This window comes from Dipodomys merriami, unplaced genomic scaffold (genome assembly GCF_024711535.1).
Source record: "Dipodomys merriami isolate MVZ:Mamm:240054 unplaced genomic scaffold, mDipMer1.0.p SCAF_9, whole genome shotgun sequence".
Lineage (NCBI taxonomy): Eukaryota > Metazoa > Chordata > Mammalia > Rodentia > Heteromyidae > Dipodomys > Dipodomys merriami.
The window spans coordinates 22300569-22313703 of NW_027206512.1; the positions used below are offsets into that span (position 1 = coordinate 22300569).

The 13135-nt window shown below is 37.6% G+C and overlaps 2 protein-coding genes across 2 annotated transcripts; both read right to left on the reverse strand.

Moving 5' to 3' along the window:
* Positions 1 to 386: 386 nt before the first annotated feature.
* LOC138821038 (platelet basic protein-like) lies at positions 387 to 3662 on the reverse strand. The gene is made up of 3 exons (XM_070013114.1): positions 3423 to 3662; positions 3026 to 3152; positions 387 to 2902 (listed from the first exon to the last, which is right to left on the reverse strand). The coding sequence occupies exons 1-3, from the start codon at positions 3547 to 3549 to the stop codon at positions 2800 to 2802; spliced, it is 357 nt and encodes a 118-aa protein (XP_069869215.1). The 5' UTR covers positions 3550 to 3662; the 3' UTR covers positions 387 to 2799.
* A 6302-nt stretch (positions 3663 to 9964) lies between these two features.
* Positions 9965 to 12202, reverse strand: LOC138820587 (alveolar macrophage chemotactic factor-like). The gene is made up of 4 exons (XM_070012310.1): positions 12044 to 12202; positions 11780 to 11921; positions 11586 to 11669; positions 9965 to 11286 (listed from the first exon to the last, which is right to left on the reverse strand). Exons 1-4 carry the CDS (start codon positions 12150 to 12152, stop codon positions 11265 to 11267), a joined length of 357 nt encoding a protein of 118 aa, XP_069868411.1. The 5' UTR covers positions 12153 to 12202; the 3' UTR covers positions 9965 to 11264.
* Between the last annotated feature and the right edge of the window lie 933 nt (positions 12203 to 13135).

Below are 13135 nucleotides of genomic sequence, written 5' to 3' on the forward strand. Positions count from 1 at the left end.
TTGTCATTCTATCTTATAACACCTATACTCTGTTTCTCAGAAATAACACACATACACACATGTAAGATACACTATAGGCACATTTATGTGTCTGTGTAAAAGTAGTTTCTTGCCCTAAATTTTTGGAGGTCATAACATTTATCACTTTTAGCCCCTTAGTAAGGACTCAATAAAAAGTAACCACATTAGTGACAGCAGTGAGTGTTGAAAATGATGATAAAGCTTTGATTTGGTAATAGGTTTGTTTCTAAGGGCAATTGGAGATTTACATGTGTTACATGTGGCTGTGGTTAGCTGTCCAGCTATCTCCCACATGGACAGTGAGATCTTCAAGGGCAATTCATTGTGACATAAATAATTGACCACTCAGCATCTGATACAGTGGCTGCTGCAACACATATTTTAATTCATGTGTTTGTAGAACTGAAACTTGGGATACCTTCTAGGTTAACATCACAGGGAAGGAGGGAGATGGTTTTGGATGAGAATAAACAATATACTAGATATATACAGCCATTCCCCTTGACCTCAATATTTGCAGGACAAATGATCCAGGTAAAAGTGGGGGATAATCAAATCACTTCTTCTGTACATATAAACAAAATAATTCAGAGTGTGCACATTACAATAAGACACCCACATCTTCAGAAGTATAAGCATAGCACAAACAAACTGGCATGTCTCAAGAGCCTAGCTCTCACAGCTTTCAGTAGGAAACCATCACAGCTAGATTAAAATGCCTGAGCTATCTTTAATTATTGGAGAAATCTAATGAAAACACCTGTAATCTCCATTTACTGCTTTGTTACATATTTGTGGCTAGCGTTGGCTAATTCTTACTGAATAAATGTGTTTATCTTGTAGATAAAAGAGTTTAAGGCATTGAGCCTATGATGTGAGAGAGATACTAAAAAGAGTCTTTAATGACACAAAATTGTTCACTGAATACTTTCCAAAGTCCATGCAGGGGTTGAAATAGGTGACTGTATTTCTTCTATAACCAGTGTAATATATATAATATGATATTTATGTATTGAATCCTGTGTTGTGTGTCAACAACACTATGTAATATCTAGCAGAAGCTTGTCAGAAGAGAAGGAATCCAAGAGAGTAGTATGATACAGTGGTTCTTGCTCTACCACTGAGTTCCGTCCTAAGTGAGCTCAAAGCAAGTTTATTTAATCAGTGGAACTGTAGTAGTTTTCTCTGTGATACTTGAGATGTTAATATTACTATTGTTAACCACTTACTAATATTGTATGGCATGGAGTACTTAAAGTATTTTGAACTTAAGTCTAGTTTTCACATATATACAACAGGTATTAAGTGATCGCTCATCCAGAGCTAAGGTACTATAAGTTAAAGAGTGTGACCAAATTTAAATGACTAATGAGTAGGGAAGCTAGGTTGTACCAACTCAGAAGCAGATTATAGCTATCTTCAGAATTATTTAATTCATGCATGGAAAACACCTAAAATATTTGGCATTTTAAAAATTACTAATATACTTTGACTAACAGTACAATGAAATGGCACACATAATCAACTTAGTGACTTTTTTTAGCAATATTGTGGAATGCTGGTTTTTAAAAAATCAAGAGAATTAAAGCTGCTTCTCCAACAAGTCTGTGGAAATTGACAATATATGACAATAAATTAATAACTACTTTTATTTCCATGCTAGTATTTTTATAGGAATACTACAGGTGTAAATTTTCTGGATTGGAAAGAATAGAGTTGTGTTGATTAAAGAAGCCTAATTAGTGGGCTAAATATGTAGTCACGTGCTGTAATCCCAGCTACTAGGGAGGTGGTGGTAGAGATAAAAGAGAATAATGGTACTTAGTCTGACCTGTACAAAAATACGAGCATTTGTCTGAAAAAATAGCTAAAGTAAAAAAGCGCTGAGGAAATGACTGAAGTGGTAGAGTGCTTGCCTAGTCACCTTGAAGCCCTGAGTTCAAAATCCAGTACCACCATTAAAAAAAAACCACAGTAGTACTAGTTGAAAAATATATTTCTCTTTTGTACTTATTTTCAAGTCCAGTTCTAATAGTAAACTTGTAAGCAGGCAGATATTAATTGCAAATATATTCAAACCTTCTACACAAAACATTTAATATCAAATGAAATCTATTGTTTCCACCCTTTTTGCAAAAAATATAGAACTTATATCTATTCATGCTTTCTTCTATCATATATTTTTTCTCTACAAGTGTTAAGATACATACACTCTAAAGCCAATAACCACTGCTTGCAAGACTTAATTTCTATACTTTTATTATGTTTAATATTTGAAGTTTAAAATAAACTTTTAAGAGAATTCTCTAAAACAAGACATTCTACTACTAAGTTACTGAAAAACCTCTAAGTGCCTAAATACATGAAACACATTTATAAGCAAGTATTCTATGCCACAGTCTCTATCATTCCTATTGCTGCTAAACCACTGAAACCTGTTAATCAGCCTGGGCATATCCAGCCTAAAAATAAAGTACAGAAAAAAACTTGTCACAAACATGTTTAGGAAGAAACTTTCAAATAAAGAAATACAAAATAGTACAATGTTAAGACAAGAATTATGGAGCAAACCGTAAATTACATGTTACAACTAAGCATGTTTTCATCTTTTCTGTCGTCCCTTAAGTAGCCGTCTTAAAACAAAATGCAATTTTTGAAACAGAATAGAAAAATAGATCTAAGTTTGCATACAATAAGAATAGGTGTCAAGGATAAATAAACACACTAGAAAAGGCATGACTTCAAAATTCTGCTCTTAAGATCAGAAAGTAAGTAAAATTAAACAGCTGATTTATGACCTCTCAACATGTTTTGCAGCATTTTCTTGTTTGTAAGAACTTTTGGGTCCAGACAGAATTTCCTCCCATCCTTCAGAGTAGCTCTGCAGAAAAGAACAGAATCATCCCATTAGACTGGCAGAACAGATCTGTGAAGCTGGAGAAGATCATGTAGAAGGGATGGAGGTAAATGGCAATGAGTCCATAATACAGAATCAGGGACTTACATCACTTGAACCTTGTCACAGTGGGGTCCTGGCTGGATCACCTCCACAGATTGGATCTTACTGGGATGAATTCCAGGGAGGGTTTTCACACAGATGCAGCGCAGTTCCATGTACTCTTCAATGTCACCTATGGAAGAACGTATTAGTGACTGATCATTTCTCTGTTTCCTTATTTACAAGTCAGGAGTAGTTATTCCTCTCCCATACATGTGTTAGGGATGTAACTGGCAAATCTTTAGTAACATGCCTAGCAGATTACCCAGCACATGTGAACAAACCACTAAACATAGCTTAGAGTTATTCTTATAATGACTCCAGTTTCAGAAGCACTACAACCGCCTCCCCCACCCCTCCAAATCCTCTCCACACATTTGCAGGGAGGCAGGGTTTTTGTTACCTTCATCGTATCCAAAGGTAGAGGGAACCAGCATGCTCAAGAACACAGAAAGCAGCAGCAACACATGTATGAGTTGAAGTGGGCTGACACTGGGACAGGAGGCACTGGCGTCAACTTTGTGTGTCATGATGGAGAACACTGAGCTAGTGTTGTTCCCAGAGCCAGAAGAACCTCAACGTGAGGGTGGCTGCTGTGTAGAAGTGTGAAGAAGTGGCTTTATATACTCTGCAGAAGTATTTGATATCCTTGCTCTTCAACAGAAAGGAGGAAGAGGTAGGGATGGAGGAAGTGAGGCTATGTGGTGATATAACCCCTACAGAGTAGTCAATGTGTGCCCAACCCAGATAAACCAGACAGATCAAAATTCCTGCTAAATTAGTTGTAAAATTTATGCATCATTCATACTCTCCCTTTTTCAATACTCATAGCTCTTACTGGTGTATAGCCACTCTACCTAGGGAGCTAGTGATTATATTGAAATGATATAATCTGTACTATCTTTGTATAACCAAGTATTATATCAACTTATGGGCTTCTTTCTGTCTTCCAAATGAATTGTCTTTTGTAATTTCATCCAGAAAGCAGAAACAAACCTATCTTTCTTTTTTTCTCTCTCTTTTTTCTTTTATTCTTTCCCTTTCTGTCCTGAGGATTGAACCCAGGGCTTTGTGCTTATTGGACAAGTACTTTAGCATCTTCTTTTTTTTTTTTCATTTTCTTAGATTATTATACTATTTTGTTGGTACGAGGAAACAAGGAGAGCATATAGTCAGTCATTTTCTGTTTTTTATTTTTGTGATAGGGACTCATTCTGTAGCTTGATCTAGCCTCTAACTCAATTTTGCCACCACCCCTCTAGTACTGGGATTGTATAAGTGAGTACTCTCACAATTCCAGCATTATTTAAAAAAACTGCATCTTGTCACAAAAAAGTCATTAGCAAGATTCAGTGGAAGTTCTATTAAGTTTTCTTTTGTTAAAATGTCCTAAGCCTCTTAGTCAGCATTGACATCAAACATATTTTTACTCATTTTTATTTAGTCAAGTAATATTAATTGAGTATTATGTGCCAGACATTATAGCATTCTTCTGTGACTTACTCATTTAACTATTTCTTTTTCAAAAGCAAGACCTAAAATATTTAGCCAAAGCAATGATATATAAATCACTATTACTATTAATTTGTATTTCTGTCATTTGCATAATTTTCTTCTACTTTCATAATAAAAAAGCACAGATGACACTACACAAAAATAGGTAAATTACTACTTTAAAATCAGTCATTACATTAAATTTAGTTACCTTATGCAAAATAGTGGCTTCAATAAAAGCTGAAAGTAGAAGAAACAAATGTAAAAGGTTCTTCGGTTTTAAAATAACTTGACACCATTTCTTTTGAATCTTTATTTTCATCCTTTATTGTGGTAAATTAGTTTATCTCTTTTTCCCTCTTTAAGTTGCCTTATAAAATACTTGAGTCATTCCGGAAACAAGTAAGTTTTCCTAAGACCTCAGATAGAACATATCTGTTAGCTCTTTAAAATAAAATATTAGAGACCTTAGAGGATCATTATCCATTAAAATTAAAACCTATACAAATGCTGCATTAGAGTATTTTGAAGTGGTATTTTTCATGTCCATCCTCTAAATATAGGAAATAAGCATTTGGTACAGAAGTTCCTGGGGTAAGTAATATTTGGGCTTTGTTAGTTAAAGGATCTTGGTGAATAAATTGCAACAGTAGGCAACAAAAGAGTTTTATAAGTACTGAAACAAAATTGGTTTCCTGTATAGCTCTGAGCTGGTAAGAATTGTTTCTGACCCCAATCACTCTGTTTTGGGTAATATAATTTGTCGAACACCATATGCATGAATGTTACCACATTTTACAATATCGTCCTCTGAGAAAATTCAAATACAATTCAAATACAGAGCTTACAAATTGTTAACAAGTACCACTGACCCTGTTTGTCTCTGTAACAAGTCAACCCTGAATATAGTGGCTTAAAAGATCAATGTATTATTTCTGATAATGATTTACATTAATAAGAGCTTCTTCTATTGTCCTCCCTTTCCCCATGCTCACCATGAGCCTGGTCAGGAAGAGCAGAAGTGGCTGAACATCAAAATGGCTTCCTTCTTACAAGAGGGGGTGGATTGCTGTTGTCTACTGGGACATCTGTTCCTATTCCCTGAAGTGGCATGTAACTTCTCAACAACAAACACAGTGGAGGGAAGCAAGAGAGTGGAGGGAGAGAGCAAGAGGGAAAAGAAAAGAGAAGGGAAAGGGGAAGGAAAGAGGGGAAAAGGGGGGAAACAAAAGAACTACAATCCCTTCCACTCCCTTACTTCTCTTCTCTTGTATCTCTTCTCTCCTGTCTTATTCCTTCCTTCCTTTTCCTTCCCTCCAAGCTTTTCTTTCCCCTTTTGAGAAAATCAGCATTTCACAGGAAAACCAAGTATATTTAATATAAACAGTATCAGGGCTTAACTCAGTATGAAAGCTCCCATTGTCATTATTTCCAAATCACAAGGATCCTTCACAGACTCTGGTATAAAACGAGATAACCAATAAATATCAGCAAGTTATCAGTGAGATATCATTATTATACTACTATATAGATGGGAGAAGTGAAGAAGTGGAGATCTTAAATAGGGAATGTTACATAGCTAGAAGTACTCAACACAATATTTAAATAGTGCCTGCTCTGATTTTGCACTGTTCCTCACACTATGAAGAAGAATAACACTCTGGGCACTGGCAGATCATTCCTGCAATTCTAGCTACTCAGGAGATTGAGATCTGAGAACTGCAATTCAAAGCCAACACAGACAGAAAAGTCCATAAGGCTCTAATCTCCAATTAACCACCAAAAGCCAGAAGTGAAGCTATGACCCAATTGGTCAAAGGCTAGGCTTGAAGAAAGAAAAGAAAAGAAAAAAAGTGAAAGGACAGGACCCAAGCCCTGAGCTCAAGCCTCAGTAATGGCATACACACAAAAAAAAAAAAAAGAAAAGAAAAGAAGAAAGGGAAAGGAAAGAAGAAAGGGAAGAGAAGGGAAGGGGAGGGGAGGGAAATTAGGGGAGGGAAGGGAGGGGAGGGAAGGGAAGGAAAGAAAGAAGGAAGGAAGGAAAGAAGGAAAGGAAGAAAGAAAGAAAGAAAGAAAGAGAGAGAGAGGGAAGGAAGGAGGGAGGGAGGGAGGAAGAGGGAAGGGAGGGATGGAGGGAAGCAGGAGAGAGAAAGAAAAATAAAAGAAGAAAAGAAAGAAAAGAGTGAGAAAGAAGAAAAGAGAAGAAAGGAAAACTCATTAAGAAGGTGGTTTTCCAGAGTAGGGGTTGGGGTTGGAGGTGGAATTTTTTTCAGTTTCTCTATATTTAATTAACAGGACTCTGTAATATTGTGAAATTAAATTTTAGATCCCAACTGTAGATCTTTTGTATCCTTATCTTTCTCTGCATAAAGTATGAATAGTCATTCCTGTTCAGGCATATAATATTAATTCAGCTGACTTAAGAGTGAACCAGGCCTGTCAGCCAATATCAGAAACTGGCTATACTTTGCTTCTCTTCCTTGATTTAGTCATGAAGGCAGAAATCCCCAGGTGCCTCTTCTATGTGGTAAATTTCTCATTTTATGGAATCTAGGAAGGGGTTTTGAAGTTGTGTATGTGAGAGTTACCCACAATAATGCTTTTCCTTATGCAGGGATTTGAAAAGGATGATAGAAAAACAAAGCCACTAGTCACATTTTATCATAAGCCTTGTCATACCTTCAAGAATTGGGATGTGTCACACCCAGAGACCTGTGAAAATTGTCTGGATTAGTGCAATTACAAAGACTGGATTCTGGCTGATCAGTTGTTTAATTCCAAGTGATTTCATACATGAGAAAGAGAGAGAGTTTCAGGTGGATAAGACTGAAAATCGTTTTTGAGGTGATTACTAGGAAACTATGACATAGATAAATATACATTAATGTTCTCTAGATATGTCAGACCTTGCATTTGTGATTAACTTGTAATTGTAGAAATGGCAGACAGTAGCTTTTTTGAGTTGGACTTTGATTATACATTATTACCTATATTTTCATTTTAGAATGGCCATAGACTAGGAACAACAATTAGAATTGCAAAAACATTAAAAATGATACCTGATTCTTTTTTCTATAAACCAACTAAACTTATAAGTCTTGTTTCTGGAAAAACACCAAAGATCTTGAAGGATAATAAAAGACAAAGTAACCAGGAATCATTATTTGATAAAATTGTGTTTCATTATCCAAACAGTTAAAATACTTTTATCATAATCATGTATGTATTCAGTAAGTATTTGGGACTTACATAACAAATCAGGGACTGTTCAAAACTTTGAAAAAGTGGAGTTTAAACATTCACACTAATTTGGTTTATTGTTTTAGTGCTTCAGTCATATACAAGGTATAAAAGAAATATTGCTTGAGAAAGTAAAGAGCAACTATATAAATTTAATAATTATTAGAGTTTAGAGGTAATTTTGCTTTTCTATAATGCTGAAATCTTTGTGAGTAAATCCACATCACTGAACAGCTCTAAGTTTTCAATATGTTAGTATTCTCTTTTGTTCTATCCTCCGGATACAATGTACAGTAGTAGAAAATATATTAATTAAATTGATATTTCATATATAATGGGACAAGAAGCCTTATGTTTGATATAGGTTTGAACATAATATATCAGTATTTTGCACTAATCTATACCAATGTAAGCATATATAAAGTATTAATCCAATTGCTTGTGTGTGTGTGTGTGTGTGAGAGAGAGAGAGAGAGAGAGAGAGAGAGTGTTACTCTATTTCCTTTTCTTGCTTTTCCCTTGAGAGGGCTGTTCATATGAATTTCTATCGTAATATGAGAGGTACAGAAGAGCAGGTCTTCTTTTGACTATATTACCATTTATTTAAATACCTCCTTTGTGCTGGTTATTGTCTTTGGGAGTAAGATGCACATGACAAACATTATCTCTGCCCTTATGGAGATTACAGTGAAATTGGAATAGATACGTATTTTTTTTTAAATGGCTCTTTGTATATAATCTATAACTCTATATGTGGTAAGAAAATGATACAAAGGAAAAGTACAAAGTACTATGGCAGGATAAAAAAAAAGAGCTTAAATGTGGTCAGACAGATTACCTTAAAGTGAGAGAATGGAAGTTGGCCAAGTGAAAGTAAAAGGTAGATATTGTATCCAGAGAGTGGAGAGACTGAATATGTTGGTGTCTTGTTGGATTTTACACGTATGCAAGAGGGAGAAAAGAGTTCGGTTAACCTTATTATGAGTGAAATTGCTGATTTTCATACACTATCTGCCTCAATGAGGCTGATTTACTAATTCACCACTTCATTCTACACCACACATTAGGAGGTGGAGATATAAAAACTATGATAGATGTTCTAGAAGAGTTCTTAGTAGACTAAAATTATATGTGTTATAACTCCAATATCCAGCATCTAGAAAATTCAATGGAAATATCATAAGAAAAAGCACACACTCTGCTGGGAGTGGACGAGAATTTCATGAAGTTATGGCTTAAGCTGAGTTCTCAAGGATGAGTAATTCTCCTCTTATTGACAAAATACAGCAACTTCCTTCCAGGTACAGGCATAGCAAATGCAAAACACAGAGCCCGGAAAGAGCATGAATGATTAAGGAATTAGAATCCTTATTGCAAAAAGTATAACAGAGACCTGAAGTTGAAGTAATAATGTAGTGAGATGACACAGAACCTGTGCTTAGTGACTTTTATTTCATATCTGACACAAGAAGTGTCTCAGTCAGCTGTGTATTAACTGTAACAAATACCTGAAATAAACAACTTAAAAAAGAAGAAAGGTTTATTTTGGCTCATAGTTTTGGAGGTTTCAATCCATGCCCCATTGACCCTTTGGGCCTGAGGCATCACAGGACATCACATAAGAGGAACACATGGTATAAGAGGCCTGCTTACTTTATGACTGAGTATGAAGGAAAGAGGAAAAGGAGGGTCACTGTATTTCCCTTCAGGTATATGCCCCTGATGACCTAATACTTCCTACTAGGCCCACCGCCTAGCAGCATGTAGGCTTTAATCTATGAGCTCCAAGAGATAGAGATTCAAGATTAGAATTATCTTCTCTGTGCTTTCTAAAGAGTGAAGGGTCCATTGAGGTTGCAGAGCCGGGACTGGAAGGAGAGTGAGTTTTGAGATAGATAGCTAGAGCTGATGTGAGGGCTAAAGAAGCAAGGGTCATCTCCACGAGGGAGGAAAAGCAGAGTTAATTTCACGAATAGTGAATGATATATAAGATGAAACATAAATAAAATCCATTGCAACAGTACAAGAAAGTAGAAACAGAACATTGAAAAAGTTGACACTGATCAAGAGGCATTGTATTCATAAACTACTTTGCCCAGCTACTTAAAGATAAGACAATAATAATAAAGAAGAAACAACATAAGTGAACTTTAGAAATATTTTATTTTTTCTAAAAAAATCTAATATATGTATAATATAAAACGTGTAGTTTTAATAGAAAGGATATGATATAGGTAATTACTGTCTTAGAACAAAGTGGTCAAAAACCTTTCAAAGACACACTATTGGAGCTCATTTGACAATGCTGTACATTAGATAATTGAAGACTAGACTAGAATGTTGAAGACTAGATAGTGAATTCATAGTTAAATATGTCTATGTTTTCAAAACTTTCAGATATTGATCATTGTTGAAAAAAATTAAATTCATCTCTACAAAAGCTAGAAGCCAGGAATTTATCTATTTCTTGTTCATCTACCCAAAACACACATTTACTGACCTGAGTAATAGTATTTCTAATAAAATAATAAATACCATGTACAATAAAAGTTTAATGAGTAAGTAATGACATTATGCCATACTAAGAAGACATCAAATGTCTAAAGTTATATGAAAAGGATATATTAGTCCTTATAGAACTAAACATTTAGAAATTCTACATAAGGAAATATATCCTTCACAAGTTACTGTATGACATAATAGATTTCTAACACAATAAACTTAAATATCATACCATAGTGAAGAGTAAAACAGTCTGTACCTCACTATCCAGAAAACAAGAACTGAATATTTTCTCTTTCATGAGAGGATACAAGTGTTCCTCCCTAACAACTTTCTAGCAAAACATCATTCATCTACTAAATCTTTAGCCTTTTCAGAAACATTATTAGGAGTCTGGTCTAGAAATACAATAATCACCTTCAATTCAAAACACTTTGAAAGATTTACAGTCAATGACTTTTTGTTGTTGTTGGTTGTGAGACTTGAACTCTGGGCTTGGGTGCTGTCCCTCAGCTCTTCAGCTCAAGAGGAGTGCTCTACCGCTTGAGCCACAGCGCCACTTCCGGTTTTCTAGTGGTTTATTGTAGAAAAGAGTCCTATGGACTTTCTTGCTCAGGTTGGCTTTGAACCTGGATCCTCAGATCTCAGCCTCCTGAGTAGCTAGGATTACAGGCATGAGCCACTGGCACTCGGCTTAGTCAGTCAATGACTCTTGACCAGCCAATCTAATCAAATTGCCCAAGGATCGAATGATAACAGGGGGAAAAATGATAACAAACAGCAGAAGACACTAGCTAAATGCTTCACTAACTGAGAAGAAATCTTTAGGGGTTAACTCCTTCCCCTCCCCCCCCCACACTCTTCAAAGTAGGGAATTCACAAAGAAAAATGTTGGGAGGAGGAAATAAAGAACCTTCCTTCTTGTCTTCCATAGGTTCAGAGGTTTCTTCCCCCAAAACCACTCCAATGAAGACTGGGGAAAATGTCCAAATGGATGATCATTTCCTTTTTATTGCCTTTTCTTATTTCCACTGTTGAGAAAGAATTGTATCAGTTAACTCCAATTTCCACACTTGGGTCCACTCCACTCCGCTTTCAAAGCACAGTTCTTAAAATTATAATGAAGAGGTGAATAGGCTGGCAGTACTGTCAACCTCATGCATTTCATTAGCACGGCTCATTTACATGTAAAATTGACCATAAGGGTTTTCCCAGGACCATGTAAAACCATGTCTGCTTCTTATCAACCTTTTTATGCTAAGCCATGGAGAACACCCAAATCCTGACTGGGAAGAGATGAAATAACCATCAAGCTCAGAGCCACAAGTACCTGTCCAACATTTTCTCTAAGACTTTCTTTATCCAGGGGGCTTCTGGATCCAGGCAGACTGTGTTCCCATTCTTCAGGGAGGCTCTGCAGACAGTCAGAGAATATCCGCATGAGCCACGCAGGACTAAAGACCCAAAAGGAGGTGGGGGGCTTCCCTCTAGCCAAGGTCACCGTGCACAGCACCTAAAACTTACATCACTTCCACCTTGGAGCACTGCGGGCCTGCGGGGGTCACCTGCAGCCTCGTGATCGTTTTGGGGTGCACCTTCAAGGAGGTGTTTAAACAGGTGCAACGCAGCTCCCTCACCACCACCGCACTGGCACTGACGGGGACAGCTGGGGAAGAGACATGGTTTGCAAAGGGTGTTGAGAGAGCCCTTCCCTCCAGCCCTGGATGCATCAGCCCCGCAGAGGGAGGGATCTGCAGCCCTGCCAAGGGTTTCCCGGGTTTCTTCTACCTTCCACCAGAGGCTGGGACCAAGGCAGCAGCAGCAGCAGCAGCAGCAGGACGCTCGGCGCGCGCCGGGAGTCGCGGGCACAGGCGGGGCTGCTGGACAGGAGGCTCATAGCGGAAATAGCTCCGGGACGAGCGCGGGTCCTGGGGAGAGGCTGGAGGAGGCGTGGAGATTGGAGGCTCGGGAGCACTGTCGCTTCCAGCCTTCTTTGCACGCCTTTTATCCGCCTTTTGCAGGAAGCCCAAGCTCGAAGATGCTGGGGAATTCCCTACGCTTAGGGGTGGGAGGTGGTGGAGGGAGCTGGGCATGGAAGGTTGGGGAAAAGGGTGTCTGGGAGGGGCAGCCTGCACCCCTGTACCTGAAGAGAACTTTCCAGCCCCAGCGCTGATGGCGGCAGAAGCTGCCTCTGCTAGACCCAGTCTGAAGGAGCGATCTGGTGGGGACATCATTCCTGGGCTGCTTCACCAGGAGAGAGTGCGCTGGGAAAGGCGACCTGTGTCTACATAGAGACCAGAGGACTGGAACCCAAGTAGCGAGGTTTGACTTGAGAAAAACTTCCTTAGGTCTTCAGTTACCATAGACATCGAATCCATAACTAGCGTTGCTCTTCATTTGAAAGACCTTCCTCTCCTTGCCTTTATTCTAAATTTCTCAGATTATCTAGTGATTATTTCTCAGATTATCTAGTGATTATCAGCCAGCTTTCGAAGAAATGATGATGAACGTGCCTATCTTTAAGTTGCTATATAAATGGATTATGAGTACAATGCATCTCTTCTTTCTTTTATTTCGTTTCTCAAAGCTAGAACTCTACTGATTGAGCCATAGCTCCACTTCTGGTTGTTTGTTTGTTTGTTTTTGCTGGTTAATTGGAGATAAAAGTTGCACAGACTTTGCTGCCCAGGTTGGCTTCAAAGTGCAATCCTCAGATCTCAACCTCGTGAGTAGATAGGATTACAAGTGGGAGCCATCAGTGACCAGCTTCACATCTCCCCCCCCTCTTTATTCAAATGTTAAATTTGATTGCTAAGTAGTACCAAGAGGTTACAGTTCCCTAAATCAGGTTATGAGTACAACACAGTGTGATCAATGTGC